A 16,047-nucleotide genomic window follows, 5' to 3' on the forward strand; every position below is an offset into this window, starting at 1 on the left:
ACCATTCAACAAAATACATTTATCAATATATCTAGTAACCATCAAATGTATTCAGTTATCATCGAATATATTTCCCTAGAATTTTCCATTGTTTTATGTGTTATATATATAACAACCCCATCACACTAATATCAACCCCCATTTTTATCAATAACATATCCCACCTCATACATCTATCATCCACTTTTATGTGTGCGTCTCTTTTTATTTCTCTCATCATCCTCTTTTTGTCACATCCTCCAAGTTACTCCAACTTTACCAATACTTTTTATTTTTTTATTTTTTCATACATATATAACCCTCATACTGACATGCATAAAACTCCCCCTTTTTTTTTTTATTTCTCTTCAACATACCCTTCTGAATGTCTACCATCAAACCACACTCAAATCACCATGTTTCAATGTCTACTCAACTACTCTGATACATATATCCATATGTTGAATGTGTGTTTAAATTTATGATTTTAATAATATTTAATCTTATAGGGTCATTTTAGTGATAATTTTATTATTATCATTATTATTTCTTTCAACTACTACCCTTCGACATTTGTCGAAACATTGAAATCTTTTATATGTCGATAATTATATATAATCTTAAAATGATTTATTACTTGATGATAAAATAAGGGATAAATTTAACCTTGAGGATATAGATAAGCGTGAAAAAAATATTTAGAGAAAAAAAAAAACAGATGGATAGTATATTTAACAGACCCTCATGTTGAATTACTGTGTGATGAATCAATGCCACCACGAATTAATTGTGGCAATTTGTAAGTAGAAGCTTTGTAACTTGTTTTAGTAGTTTTTTGTTGTTATTATTATTGTCTTTTTTAGTTTGAGCTTTTTTTCTTTTTTTTGTAGTGGAGAAATTCTTATTATGAGCGAGGGTTGATGAAGAATATGGATAAAAAAGTTTTTGAATTTTCGAGGATAAAAACTTGACTACTGGTTGATTTTGTTTTTTGTTATTTTTTTAATTTGATAAAAGTTGAGAAATTAGTTTGTGAAGTATTGAAACAATTTTAAAAAAAAAAAGCCTAGTTCTTATTTTAAATTTTTTATGAAAAAAATATGCAAATGTTGATATGTAAAAAAGAAAAACAAAAAAACAGTAGATTATAAATATTTTAAAAATAAATTAAATATTTTTAAATAATAATAATTATTATTTATAAAAATTTTCAAGATATTAAGTGAAAAATTTTTATCTCAAGTTTCAATCGTGCAAGCATGACGATGTTGAAATATCACTTTACCATTCTTTCAATTTTTCAACCCTTGTTTTAAAGCTCTGGCAGTATTAGACTCTTGACACGCTTGCAACTTTACGTATATATAGTGAACAAATGCAGTACAATGATGAGGTATATAGCCATGAGAATGAGACAAAATAAAAAAAAAATTATACAAAAATCTTTTTAAAGGAATGAGAAGACTTGTTTTTTTTTTTTCTATTTTACCTCTCTGTAAGTGTGAGCTTATGTTTTTTATTTTTTTTCTTTTTTAATTTTTACTTTTTATTCTGTCTCGTTGAGGGTGAAACCCTTCTTCTTTTTCATGTTCAGCAGCACTCATCGTCAGGATGATTCACCACATTTTACTGTCACCAAGAACTTGGTTTTTTAACAAGCGATTCATAACGATTCGTTGAGTGTTAACCTCCCAGTGAATAAGTATGTATATGATTCACTCATCTCTACTTGTCGTTGAAAATATCAACAAACAAAAAATACAAAAAATACGGAAAATAAATTAAAAAATAACAGTCGTTCTGTTATTCATTATGACCCATGTTTTGAATATACACAATATAACAATTTTATTTATATTGTTAGACATTGAATGAGTATACAATAAATTATCCACTCGTTTGGTCAGACATTACACAGCCCTCGGGCAAGCACAAACAGTTGGAAAAAAAATAAATTAATAAAAATACATTTATAAAATTTATTTTTTTTAGTTGTAATAATATAAATAATAAATTATATATACAGATATATAGTAGTATAATTTAAACAACATCTAAATATAAAGGTTTAAAAATTTAATTTCAATTATTTTTATTTTTAAATTTTATATTTTTCGAAAATTTGCTATATAATAGTACACAAGTTTTAATTTTTCAATACACCGGATATGTAAATTAATTTATATATAATTAATAAAATTTTTAATTATTATTTATATAAAGTAATTGTATAAAACAGGAAGATGAGAATAATGTGAAATCATTATGTAATTAGATAAGGAGCCTCTTAATTAATTTAACATTTTAATATGAGTTTGTAAAAGCTATGTATTAAGTGAAAGAGGAACTGGCAAAATTGACAAAGGAATAATGTTACATGGTCAACATTGACGACTGGCTCGTTGCATTTTGTATTATAGGGAGTATTTGTTTGCGTGTTGCCCGTACATTTGCTTGTTTGTAAAGCCTCAGGCACCAATTTTCTTTTGACATTGTCTCGACAAGTGTCAATTCCAATTTTGATGAATTATTATTTAATGCTTCAATTATCTGTAAAACAATAATTATCCATATAATAGTTTTTTTGCATTATATTTATTGAAATTTTAACAAAGTACTTTATGACTTTTGTTGAGATGTAAAATCTTTTTTTTTTTTTTTAAAATGATGATAAAATAAAATAAATAAAAAATTGAATATAATAAAAAGCGTCATGCTCACTTTATTTTCCAGTTCATTGGGCAAGAAGGAAAAGACTGCAAGATCTCGTTTCACCGCGTCCTCCTTAAAATCCATTCCAAGTAAAATTGTGATTCTGCATTCCCTTTCGCTTGTGAACGAGTTTACGGCATCCAGGGCACGATTTAAATTCAAGAATTCCTGATTTAAAACAAAATTGAGAATAAAAGATAAAAAAATTTTAAGAAAATTACAAATCAAATTGAAGTTTTACGGATGAAAAAGTTTTTAAAATTAAATTTGGTTTTCTAAAAATAAGAAAAAAAAAAAACTACATATCTTTTATATTTAAAGGTATTATCTTTTTTTTTTTTTTTTTTTATATTTGGAATATTTACTACTACTACGACTCAAAGATTGTGTCAGCCACCCTTTAGCGGAGGGATGTATAAAAATTGTCCCCAAAGGAAATAAGTAAATTGAATAACCTGTACGAGAATCGGAAATCCAGGTATTGGTATACCATTAACAAATTTAAGATCTTTTAAAATAAGATCATTTGGTGTAAGTGTACTAATATCACTTTTAGCATTTAAAATACGTGAATGTAATGTTTCACGATGATCTTTTGTTGATGGTAAATTTGCTAATAATTCAAGTTGTTCAATTATTTCAATATCAGTTTGTGTTGCACGTGCTGCTTCTGGAGATAAACTACAGGTATCAAGTAATATTGGACCTGTCAAAAACAAAAAAGAAATATATAAATTAATAAAATTAAATACATGATAAATCATAAATTATATAAAATAATAAACAACCCTCCTATCGACATTATTTTTATATTAAAAAAAAAAGAAATAAGAAATTTTTCCACCTGAATTAATACTTATTTTTCGATGGTTTATTTTTTTATTTCTTTTTTATTATTACGAAAAAAAAAATATATATATTTTACCGATTAATAAACTGGCAATTTGTTGATCTATAAAACTTTTATTTTTTTCAATAATATTTTTAGCAATGAGAGTTGCACAACTGCCGACTTTTGTTAAATTAATAACTCTGCCTGTCCAAAGCCAATTCGGGTCTTGGGGTCTGTGATCGATTACTTGTACAACTGAGTCTGCCAATGACATATCATGTTCACTAGGCGTATGATGATCTACAAGATATAGTACCAATTTTTTTCTATCATTTAATTCCTTAAGGTCCACTTGATCACTGTTCAAATTATTTAAAAATTAAAAGTCAAAATTTTTCAGTCAATAATCAATCAATTTGTATTGCCAAGAAAAATGAACTTTCAATAGCTATTATAACTTTGTACTTATAATAAATTAAAATATATAATATTATTAATTATAAATTAAATAATTTATAGTAAATCGAATTTTATTATATATTTTTAGATAAAGAAAAAAAAAAAAACAAATTTAATTTACTTACCGAAAAATTAATGACTCCAATGGGATACCATTTAATTTAAAAAAATATGTCACTTCTGTTTTGATATTAAATTTACTCTTGGGAACATTTAAAATTGGTAATACAGGTGGAAAATCAATATTTTCATTTTGACATTGTTGATAAATCCAATATGCCTGGACAATTGAACAAACTGCCGAGTCCAAATCACAAGTTTCATTTCCCAATACAACATGAATTTTTTCATATTCATTTAGTTTTTCCTGTAAATTAAATAATACTTAAATAATACTGAAAAAAAAGTCAATCAATAATTTTATTTAATAAATATTTATATTATTTTAAATAATCCCGCTTACAAGTGACATATTGATGCGCACATTTTCATAGAACTCATTGCGCAAGACAATAAAAACAATAATACATAAAAAAAAACCCACACAAAAAATAAAAAAACGTCATATTTATATATATATATAAAATTCTAAAATAGGTAATAATAAAAATACATCAAGTTAATATGTTTCATCATACTTACAAGCATTATTTTAGTCCTTCATGTCAGCTGTCGTTAGCAACAACAATAACTTGTTTTTGTGTGTCAACTATAAAATAAAAATAAAGTGCATAGAAAGAAATGTACCAATGTATGTAGAGTTTTATAAAATTAAAATAATGATACAATTACCTGTAAAAATTGTTTGATAATTTAAATAAAATTTATTTGTTATTTTTTAAGGTAAATTTCATGTGACGTTTTGTGTGTGAGAGAGGATTCACCAGAGTTGACTTAACAAGATGAACATGTAGGCCAATGTAATTGAGAAAAAAAAAAAATTAAAATAATAAGATTGTGTGCCTGTTAAAACGGTACCTGTCTCAACAATAAATCAATGGCGTACAAAAGTAAGTTGTCTTCGTGTCAATATTATTAGATTAATTAAAATGAAAGAAAAAAATATTAAATAATTTTTTAATTGTAAATTTTGTTTGTCAAGTTTAAATGAAACAATGTTGACAATTCAATTTAGATGATACATTTATATATGAAAAAAACAGCTAGAGGAAGATGCAATATCAAATGGTGATTATTTTTATAAATAAATAATCAGTAATGGTAAATATTAAAATTTAATAACATGAACCACATAAGATAACTATAACGAATGTACTATAGGTTGTTGGTTTAATTTATCACTTGAGGTTATATATATTTTTTTTAGATTGTGATGACTTGATTCGCTTGAATAATAAATGACTTGATAATGAGGTTTAATAAACAAGAGTTGATGACACTGGCAACACAGCCATCACAAAAATTTGATAAAGAGGGAACTCTGTGTATACGTGAACGTCAAGAGGGATTTTTTCGTCGAACAGAAAGTAAGTTTTTATTAAAATTTATAAAATTAATTTTTTCATATTAATTATTAACAGTTTAATAAATTTTTTTTAATTTATCAGATGATAATTAATTAGAATCAATAGTAGATATAATTTGATTGAAAAAAAAAATAGTTGTTGTCATGCTCATGCATGTTTTAATAATTGATTGATTGAATAATCAATTAGATTAATTTAATTTTGATAATAAAATCATAATTTTGTTCATAGACAATTTTTATTTATATATAATTTTTTTAGATTAGAAATAAATGTAACTCATGCTTATGATTGAATTTATTATTTCATTTAAAAAAAAAAAGAAATCATTAGCAAGCATGATTAACATATTTATTTATTTTTTTTCTCACAGATAATATTTGTTAATTATAAATAATCAATAATTTTATTAACGAAAAATTACATGCATTGTTTTAATATTACAAAAAAAAATTGATAATGCATGATTCAAAAGCCTACTAAGCGCATTAATAAAAAGATAAAAAATATGTAAACTTTCAACGAAAACTCTACAGTGTAAAAAAAAAAAGTTTTAAAGAAAATATAAATATAAAAAAACGGGATTACAAAGTTTTTATAAAACGTATATTAAATATTCTAAAATAATAAAAAAAAAAAACAATGAAGTACCTCGAATAATTTCCAGGTACGAGTAAAAAACTTGAGCGCAAAAGACAAAAAGGAATAACCCATAAGACTCTACGAGACCTGAGTTGTGTTTCAGCCAGCACAAGCAAAGGTACCATCGAGTGAATTTAACCGTTAAAATATTATTCAAAATTGAATAATTAAAAATACAAAATATAGTATATGAAAACAGTCAACAAATGACTATTTTATATTATTCAAAAACCACAATCCATCAACTAACGATGAGTACTAACTAATAATAGTAATAACAACACATTTTTTTTTTATATTTATCCAGATTACACTTAACAACACAAAACTTATTTTATCACTTTGATAAAACCACTTCTGAATATTCACAATCTAGGATTAGTACACTTGCATTTTTAATAAACATAAAAAACTAAGCTTTATTCTATAAAATCAACTGGCTTGATGTAATAATAATTATTAATTTTCTTGTACTAATTTATTATTAATATTGTAGCTTAATAATACTAACAAATTATTTAAATAAAAAAAATCTCGTAATACGATTTTCGTAGAAGTAAAATTTACCAAGGATTGTACGAGGATTTTGTACTTGAAAAAAAAAAGTATATTAAATATACAAATGGTGGAAAAATAGAAAAAAAAAATAAATAAAAAATAAACCATCTAATTACAGCGATTAAAGTATTTGAAGATTAATTTAATTGCTTGTTGGAGAATAAATTATTTTCAGATAATGTTTGATGAATTGTAGCTATGCATGATTTATTTATCTTTTTAAAAATATATTTTTTGGCATGCACTTGTATTTGATATTGAATATAAAAGAAAAATTTTATGAAAAATAATTTTTTTTTTTATTAAATAAAAATGCTTTTATAATTATTGAATAATAAATATATAATATTTTCACAGTAAGTCTTGAAAGATGGTGCAGACTTCGAGGTAATTTGCTGTTTTATTTCAAATCAAAAGAACAATGGTCTGAGCCAACAGGAGTTATTATTTTAGAGCAATGTAGCTTTAGAGTTGATCAACTAACGAGTCAAGTGCAATTTGGTTTTAGTATAGGTAATAAAAAATAAATAATATAATTTATATAAATGCCTTGAATGAAAAAAAAAAAACAAATATTAATATATTTTTTTAGTTTTTGATGGTGGTATTTATCAACAATTTGGTGCACCAACATCTGAAGAACGTGATAGTTGGCTTCAAGCATTACAATTAGCAAGTTATGAATTAATGAGAAATCAACTTTTATCATTACGTGAAAGAATTGAATTATCAAGTGGACATAAAAACGATACAGATATACAAATGATACGTTTACAACGTGGTATTATAACAGATCCATCTGAAATACCAATATGTGAAATATCATTATCATGTGATAATTTATTATGTGATGGTCATGGACGTCCACCAAATCCTGTATTAGAAATTGATGTACAATTAACAAATTCAAAAACATGGATAAAATATGCAAGAACAGAAGTTATTGAATCAAGTAGTAATCCTGGTTTTTTAATAACAGTTAGTTTTCGTTCATCTGATGGTTTAAATACAAATAGTAAAATACGTATAACAGCATATGATGTACGTGAACGTGTTAGTCAAACAGCAACACCAATGGGTTCAGCTAAAATTATATTTTCATCAATACAAGATACACCACGTTTACGTATACCACTTAAATCATCAAAAGATACAACTGTTGGTTTTTTAACAATGAATGTATGGAATTTAGAAGCTGATGATAAAATAAATAGTACTGAAAGTACACCATCACATAATATAAAACTAACAACATCAACAACATCAACATCAACATCAATAGCAACAGCAGCAACAACAGCAACTTCAACAACAACACAAATATTTTCACATCGTCGTTCACAATCATTACCACCAAGATTAGGTACTAAAATAAAACTTCCACATCAAGGTCAATTAAAATTATTTTTTGCAAATCCACATATACAAACATATAGATTTCATTCTGGTTTAGGTGGTGATATATGTGTACATGAAATAATGGCTGAAAGTAAATTATGTTTTAAATTTCCACAACAATTATTAGATATATGGATACAAGAAGAAAAAGAATTATTATTAGAAATTGCTGGTATGGGAGAGTTACATGAACCATGGCATAAAAAACAAATTGAATTACTTGATCGTCATATACAGCTACTTAATTTATATGCAAATGCACGTGAAAATTTAACAACATTAAAAGGTAGTTATTTTAAACAATCATCACGTAAAAATGATCGTCATTTTGAATTTGCACCATTGAATTTACATTTACAAAGAATGTGGGTACATAATGATACATTAAATAAATGTGGTTTTTATGATTTTATAACTGTTGGTGCATTTACAGCACATTCACATAAAAATAAAAATGGTGGTTTATTAAGATTAGTACAAGCATTAAAAGAATCACCAATGAAATATGGACAATTATATCAAGGTACATCTAAAATAACAATGGCAAATGATGCAATACAAGCTATTAAACAACTAAGAAGAGATGTTGTTGAAGCTATGAGATCATTAATGAAATTAGCTAAAGCTAAACAAACAAGTGGTATGTTACCAATATGTGATGATATGATTACAAAAACACGTATATTATTAAGTTTATGGGATCCAGAATTAGTTGAAGAAGCATTAGTTTTTTTAGAACAACATAAAGTACCAAAAGTTCAAGAAATATCAAAAAATAATAGTAATAATAATGATGATGATGATGGTGATGATGATGGCAATAAAGTTGATGGTAATGGTGCTGGTGATGATAATGATGATGACGATAATAATAAAAAAACTTTGACATTAAATTTTAATACAAATAAATCATTATCACCATTTAAAAGAATAACACAACAGCTAAATTTTGATTTAAAAAGTCCTGATTTTGATGATTTAATGACACCAGATACACCAGAATGTGTACAAGATATGTGGGCCAAGGAAAGTGCAAAATGTTCCATTAATAAAACAATGGATAATAATAATTTATTAAAAAATAATGATAATGAAAATAATTTTGTGATATTTCCAGATGTTGAAGATGAACCTAAACATCAAAATAATTGCAATGATGATAATGTTAATAATAATATTAATAATAATAGTAATAATAATGATAATGAAGATGATGAAAAGGATGATAATTATAAAATTGGTTGTGAAGTAGATATAAGTAAACGTTTTTTAGATACTAAAAAAATGTGTAATTCACCATCAGCAAATTATTATAAACCAACTGATGAACCAGAACCATGGGATTTAACACAATTAAATATTGAAGCAAGTGTCATGTGTTTAGTATCAAAAGTAAAATTTCTTTGTGGTAGATGTAGTAGTCCAGCTGTACGTTTACGTAATAAAAATTCATTATTAAAAACTCAATCACTTCGTGGATGTATAATTGATAAAAAAATATCAACAACAACAGCAACAACAACAACAGTACCAGTACCAGTAGAAACAGCAGCAATAGCAACAACAACGGCAGCTTCAATTCCAACAACATCAAATGTTGTTACAATACAGCCAAAAAGTACAATTAAAAATGATATTAAAACAAAATCATTAGATAATCAAAATTCAAATGATAATAATAATATATTAAAAGCAAATGATATATGTCAAGCTGTTGATACAATGACACGTGTTATTAAAAGTAATTCAATACCAAGAAATAAATTTACTGAAGGTTTAGATTTTGCATCAATTGTTGATTGGACAAATGAATTACGTCCAAGTATGAAAAAATTACGTCAAGCAATGGATGGTTTATTAAAAACAGCAAGATTAACACATTCAGTATTTCGTGTACAAGAAGATGCTAAAATAGCACAAAAAATTTGTAATATACGTTATAGAAGAGATGTTTGTTTTAGTCAAGCATTAACATCATTAGTAAGTTGTCTTATGGCAAAATTATGGTGTCAAAGACCAGATCCAATATTTTTATTAATATTAACAACATTAGGACCATTAGTTAGTTTTGAAACATTGCTCAGTTATTATGGTGAAGAAATTGATATGTGGGGTGATATGGCTGTTGCTATTGAAGATATGCATACTGTTACATTTACATTAACAAGATGTGGTTTAACAAAAAATAATATTAATAATAAATTACATGATCCATTGCCAAAAGTTGTTGGTTCAAGAACTGCATTAACTGTGATATTACCAGTACCAGATGGTATATATTCACTTCTTCCAATTGCACCGTCTTCCAGACAAACATTATCATTTAATGTTACACCTGTTTTTTTTAATATTGGTATTAATGAATATGCAACACTTGCTGAAAGTTTAAGAATAACAAAACCTCAAGAAAAAAGTAATATGGATAATTTTGATAGATTAAATGAGTATTATCTTAGATATAAAAAACTTAATTTATCAACAGAGACCAATGTTACTAGAAGTAAGTATTTTTAATTAAATAAAATGAAATAAAAAAAAAAAAAACATTTGTAAAATTTTTTCTTAATTTTCAGTAAGTGGTGGTCGTTCTCATGTTAATCAAAGTCTTGGTGATTTAATAATTAAATTAAAATCATGTGTACAAGAAAAAATATCAAAAAATACAGATATATTACAAATATCATCACAAATTTGTTATAAAATGAAAGGGCTACGTTTGACCAGTTGTAAAAGTGGCAAGGATCGAACTGGAATGGCAATTACCCTTGAACAAGTCAACATACTTGCCACCGAATATCACCTGTCTGAAAATGAATACACAAAAGCACTCGACTGCATGAGAAGGTACGTCAAAAAAAATTAAATACATACCATGTATAAAAAAAAAATTCAATTTAATAATAACATTATCATTAAAATAATCTTGATAAAAAAATTTCAAGAATTTTCATTAATGATTTTGCAGATTTAAATATAATATATAATATATTTTTTTTTTTCTTTCTTTGAATTTTAGTGAAGGCTGTCGAAGAGAAAATACTTGTAAAAATATTGGCGTTAGAAAGTATGCATTCAACAGATTGCAAATTTTAACATTTCCAAAATTATATCGTCCACCAACTGGCACCTATGGCTCATCTCAAACTTAAATTTCTTAAGTATTAATTAACGAAATAGTAAGTTTCCAAAATAATACAATACTGAATCTCTAATAAAATTTAATTCAACTAGAAATAAATAAATAGTAAACAATTAAAATAAAAAGTTGCCAAGTAAAATATTTATAAAAACAAAAAAACCCCTCAACTGATTAATTAATAAATTTGCACTTTAATTAGATTAAAATTTTTCAAAACTGAGATTTTAAATCTTCAGTATTTATTGCCATTAAAAAAACCAACAAACCCAGTACCAATTAATACGCAAATGAACAAAAAAAAAAACGAATCAATTAATACCTCATTATTTACATGATTATTATTAATTAATTAAATAACTTAAAAAAAAAAAAAAAACTAATGTTATTAGTAGTCATATTTTATCGTTATACGTTGATGTCTAGAGAGTGATATGGAAAAAAAATTAAAATGTATATTGGATGAATTTTTGTTTTAAAAATAAATTACAATAGATGAGACCCAAAAAGCCAATTAGCCACATATTCATTATACAACATGTATATATTTATATTTTTTTTTTTTTATACTTCTAGAGAAATTAAGTACTTTTTTATATAAAAAAAAAAAAAAGAAAAAACAAGATCGCTGACCAGCTGGTGTCTGGTTTATATTTGTTATCTCATTTTAGAGAAAAGACATACAGCAACCATCTCAATTCGACCGGCTGCAGCAGTCGAGTAGTGGAGAAAAAAAAAAAAATAAAATAAAGATGAAGTGGCGCGTGGCTCTTTGCACACAAATAAAGGGCCAATGTTATATCCACCACAGTATGTAAAACTCATTGCCTCAGGAAAAAAAAATTCATTTTCAAACTCCCGTCACGTGCCAACATTAAACCTCTTTTTTCCCCTCTATTCACCCTCTGTATCGGCAGCTGGCCTTTTTTTCTACTACTAAACAAATCTATCCCCTAAAATCAACTCGAATCAATTCAATTTATTTTTATATACAACAATTTCATGGATTAAATAAAATTTACAAATGAATGATTCTTGTTTCATGAAAAATACAAAATACAAATTTTTAAAATGTACTATTTCGAAATTAAATTAAAGCTTGATGATAAAATTTATTTATAAAATTATAATAATGTTATTATATTTTTTTAACGTGTGAAAAATATTTTTAAAATATTTGGATTTACAACTAAATATAAAAAAAAAAATATAAATATACAAGTAAATTGACCCTATAAGAATGTAAAATTCATGTACACTGATATGAGCCTGAGGTATTTATTTTGGTATGTATACCAATGTAAAAAGAGGGTGAGTAGGGAGATCCAATGTATACCTGACACACGGTGCGTTCAAGCAGTAAACACCTGCCTCTTGCACACCTTATATATCCCCCGTTCTTTTTCATCCCGAGACTCGTAATATAAGCACCTGGATATTTTTCAAATAAGTTCAGTTAAGCTCTGTGTCTCTTTGAGTGAGGATCGTGTATTTTAAATTCAATATAAAATTTATTTATTTATATTTAAAATAATACATATTTTCAATTAATATTAATCAATAATTTTAGTCTCTTTATGAGACTTTAAAATATTGACAATTATTGTCGTGTTTTTTTTTTTAGAAATATTTTTCTTTTTAAATTAACAGAATGAAGTGTTTTGTATTGTTGATGATAATTGTCGGGGTGTTGAGTGATGATAGTGATAAAAATAATGAATTAGTTAATACAGTAAAACTTCTTCGTGAACAAGTTGATGCATTTATTTATAATAGACAAGCTGATTATAATGCACTTGAGGAAAGTTTAAAATTAGCTATGGAAAAAAATACTGAATTAACTGTATTAAAAAATGAAGTTAAACAATTGAGGTATGTTTGTAAAAACAAAATTTTATTTGTTGAATTTTTTAATGTTTTGTGTGTGGTCTCTTTTATTTATTCATTTTTTTTTTTTTGTTATCTTTTGAATTACAATTGTTGTGAATGAATAATAAACTGTTGATGATTTTTATAGGAAGGAAGTGGGTTCCTTGAGCGGCGGAAGCGGCAACGAGGCGAAGAATGAAAGACTCAGGGTCAAATGGTTGGGGAGTGCCGTGACTGAATTAAAAAATGAATTTGCCGAAGTATTACGAATGCGTAATGCTAGTGAAGAACTTGCCCAACGTGGACAAATAACAAATGAAATTGCATTATTAAGAGGTGATGTTGAACAAGTTGGTCGTGGTGTACGTGATCTTGGTGGAAGATTAACACAAATTGAAGCATCAATTGGTGCAATAAAAGCTGATATATCAGCAGTTAAAGAAAGAGCTGGACAAGTTACTAGAAATTGTGCTGATGTTGCAAGTCAGGTAATAATTTAAATCTTAATATTTTAAATTAAAAAAAAAATATATAAACACAAAATTTAAATTCATAAAATGTAACGTTTACAAGCAAAAAAGTCGTTGTACTTTTAAATGCAAAACATGGAAAAAAAAAAAAATTAAATTATTATACGTTGAATATAAAAAAGAAAAAAAAAAAAAAATGCAAAATAATGGAAAAATAAAGAAAAAAGGGGTTGAAATGAGGTTGATATATATGTAAAAAAGAGTACTCTTTTGAACGTATGTTGCTTGTCCCTTATAAATATATTTACATGAGTTGCACCTGCATGACCAGCCGGCTATCGGACCTTATATACCAGCCGGCCGTTAATTTAAGTTTCTCGTTTTGGTGGTCAGCAGCTGCTAAAGTACAAAACTTGGACTTTTAATAGTATTATTATTCATTATTATTATTATTATAATATACGCCTCCACTCTTTGGGTTCCGATTCGATTTCGATGGCAGGTGGCACACTCTCTTTTTTTTATCTCTTCCCCTCATCATTGTACTTCTATCTCCCACTTAATATTTTCATCATCAAAAGAAACTCAGAGCAAGAAGATTATGTGTTACCTCACACGAGCCGTTGGCTAAAATTGCCAATTTTTTTTTTATTACTTTTTATCATTATTACCGTTCATATTTATACCACCTGGTATTTTTTAATTTTTTTGTTTTTTTAATCATCAACCTCAATTCAATTATTATCCATAAATGCATAATCAATCAAACAAACATATATATTTATTTAAATTCTTTAAAAAACACACGTAGTCTTAAATTAATAATTTATTATCATGAATATATTTAAATAAGTTTTTTATGATTATTATTTTTTTTTTGTTGCAGTTGAGTACAGTACAAATTGAAATGAAAACATTAAAATATGATGAAAATTTAGAAAAAACACATCAATTATCAAGAAATGAAATTAAAACATCTCATGAAAATGATTATAATAATGAAAATCATCATTCAACACGTCATAGTTTATCACGTTTATCAATATTAAAAAAAATTGAAGAACGTCTTAATCATGTTGAGCATAAAATAGCAATTGTATCACGTAAACGTGGAATGATTGAAAAACGTGTTGTTTATGAAAAATCAGATAAACAAAATGATGAAATAATAAATAATATAAAAAATGAATTAACAACAAAAATAACAAATATAAGTGATCATATTATTGTTATTGATGGTATAATTGATGATTTAAAATTAGCAACAATGGGTACAGTTGAAACAATTGAAGATAAAATTGAACAAAATGTATCAGTATTAAAACGTGAACTGGTACGTCTTGATGTTAATGCTGCTAAAAAAAATGCTGAATTATCATTAACACGTGAAGAACTTGGTAGTTTACGTAGAACAATACAAGCATTAAGTGTATCAGCATCAAAATTACAAGAAAAAAGTGATAAACAACAAAATTATATAACAAAACTTGATAAAAATATACATGATATATCAATATTAAATATATCAATTGATAAAGCAATTAATGCAACTCATGAATTAGAACATGTTGAAGATGAATATAGATTAATGGTTGATGCATTACCAGGTAATTGTGATGAACGTGATGGTTTAACATTATTAAGAAATGGTCAAGGTATGCCATTACTTGTATCATGTCATTCTGGTTGGATTGTTGTTGCTAAAAGAGTTGATGGTATTGTTGATTTTGATAAAACATGGAATGAATATGCCATTGGTTTTGGTTCACCAATTAATGAATTTTGGGTTGGTAATGAAGCACTACATCGTCTTACTAGAGATAATTGTACAAAATTAAAAATTGATTTAATTGATATTTATGGAACAAAATGGATTGCTGAATATAATAATTTTATAATTGGTTCAGAGGATACTGGTTATCGTATACAAATTAGTGGATATAGTGGTAATGCAACTGATGCATTATCATATCAAAATGGTATGTCATTTAGTGCCAAGGATAAAGATATGGATATATCAACTGCTGATTGTGCTGCTAATTATCATGGTGGTTGGTGGTTTAGTAATTGTCAACATGCTAATTTAAATGCTAAATATTCACTTGGTTTAACATGGTATCAAAATGATAGTAATGAATGGATGGCTGTTTCTGCATCAACAATGTCCATACAAAAAAAACAACATTGTTAATTTTTATCATCAATACAATAATTACAATACTTATTTAAATGAGAAAAACAAAAAAAAATATATTAAATTATATTAGCTATATATATATATATTATTATTTTTTTTTTTTTTACCAACAAAGGACAGATAATTTTTTTTTTTCAATAATAAATTATATATCTGATCATATTTTAGTCCATGACAAAAGTTTGAAACCAATCCAAAAGACAATCCAACTTTTGTAAAAAACAAACCAAAGAATTTTTCGTCCATAAGATTTATTTTTTTATTCATTTTCATTTGTAAATAAATACAAGTATGTTTTAAATAATAAA

At 25.7% G+C, this 16,047-nt stretch overlaps 3 protein-coding genes across 6 annotated transcripts; 2 read left to right on the forward strand and 1 right to left on the reverse strand.

The window, feature by feature from the left end:
- Nucleotides 1-2,068: 2,068 nt before the first annotated feature.
- LOC122856975 (exopolyphosphatase PRUNE1) lies at nt 2,069-4,891 on the reverse strand. Its single transcript, XM_044158916.1, has 7 exons — nt 4,775-4,891; nt 4,625-4,691; nt 4,108-4,349; nt 3,617-3,882; nt 3,147-3,397; nt 2,701-2,859; nt 2,069-2,529 (listed from the first exon to the last, which is right to left on the reverse strand). The coding sequence occupies exons 2-7, from the start codon at nt 4,628-4,630 to the stop codon at nt 2,353-2,355; spliced, it is 1,101 nt and encodes a 366-aa protein (XP_044014851.1). The 5' UTR covers nt 4,631-4,691; nt 4,775-4,891; the 3' UTR covers nt 2,069-2,352.
- On the forward strand, nt 4,875-12,194 carry LOC122856970 (inositol polyphosphate-4-phosphatase type I A). Of its 4 annotated transcripts, XM_044158905.1 has the most exons (8): nt 4,875-4,992; nt 5,085-5,170; nt 5,310-5,469; nt 6,137-6,229; nt 7,027-7,182; nt 7,262-10,567; nt 10,641-10,911; nt 11,084-12,194. In XM_044158905.1, exons 3-8 carry the CDS (start codon nt 5,352-5,354, stop codon nt 11,214-11,216), a joined length of 4,077 nt encoding a protein of 1,358 aa, XP_044014840.1. In that variant the 5' UTR covers nt 4,875-4,992; nt 5,085-5,170; nt 5,310-5,351; the 3' UTR covers nt 11,217-12,194. The 4 variants fall into 4 exon arrangements, with proteins under 4 accessions (XP_044014840.1, XP_044014843.1, XP_044014839.1 ...); XM_044158908.1 differs by lacking the exon at nt 6,137-6,229; XM_044158904.1 differs by lacking the exon at nt 4,875-4,992 and having other exon boundaries at nt 5,092-5,203.
- A 195-nt stretch (nt 12,195-12,389) lies between these two features.
- Nucleotides 12,390-15,998, forward strand: LOC122856972 (protein scabrous-like). Its single transcript, XM_044158912.1, has 3 exons — nt 12,390-13,075; nt 13,221-13,560; nt 14,429-15,998. Exons 1-3 carry the CDS (start codon nt 12,855-12,857, stop codon nt 15,731-15,733), a joined length of 1,866 nt encoding a protein of 621 aa, XP_044014847.1. The 5' UTR covers nt 12,390-12,854; the 3' UTR covers nt 15,734-15,998.
- The last annotated feature ends 49 nt before the right edge of the window (nt 15,999-16,047 follow it).

The sequence above is a fragment of the Aphidius gifuensis genome, linkage group LG5 (genome assembly GCF_014905175.1).
Source record: "Aphidius gifuensis isolate YNYX2018 linkage group LG5, ASM1490517v1, whole genome shotgun sequence".
Taxonomy (NCBI): domain Eukaryota; kingdom Metazoa; phylum Arthropoda; class Insecta; order Hymenoptera; family Braconidae; genus Aphidius; species Aphidius gifuensis.

Coding starts and splice junctions, on each gene's coding strand:
- LOC122856970 (XM_044158905.1), top strand. CDS start 5,352: ATGAGGTTTAATAAACAAGAGTTGATGACACTGGCAACACAGCCATCA. Junction 6,230..7,026: donor TTCAGCCAGCACAAGCAAAG/GTACCATCGAGT, acceptor ATATTTTCACAG/TAAGTCTTGAAAGATGGTGC. Junction 10,568..10,640: donor AGAGACCAATGTTACTAGAA/GTAAGTATTTTT, acceptor CTTAATTTTCAG/TAAGTGGTGGTCGTTCTCAT.
- LOC122856975 (XM_044158916.1), bottom strand. Junction 3,398..3,616: donor AATTGCCAGTTTATTAATCG/GTAAAATATATA, acceptor TGTTTTTGACAG/GTCCAATATTACTTGATACC. Junction 2,530..2,700: donor CCAATGAACTGGAAAATAAA/GTGAGCATGACG, acceptor ATTGTTTTACAG/ATAATTGAAGCATTAAATAA.
- LOC122856972 (XM_044158912.1), top strand. CDS start 12,855: ATGAAGTGTTTTGTATTGTTGATGATAATTGTCGGGGTGTTGAGTGAT. Junction 13,076..13,220: donor AATGAAGTTAAACAATTGAG/GTATGTTTGTAA, acceptor TGATTTTTATAG/GAAGGAAGTGGGTTCCTTGA. Junction 13,561..14,428: donor GTGCTGATGTTGCAAGTCAG/GTAATAATTTAA, acceptor TTTTTGTTGCAG/TTGAGTACAGTACAAATTGA.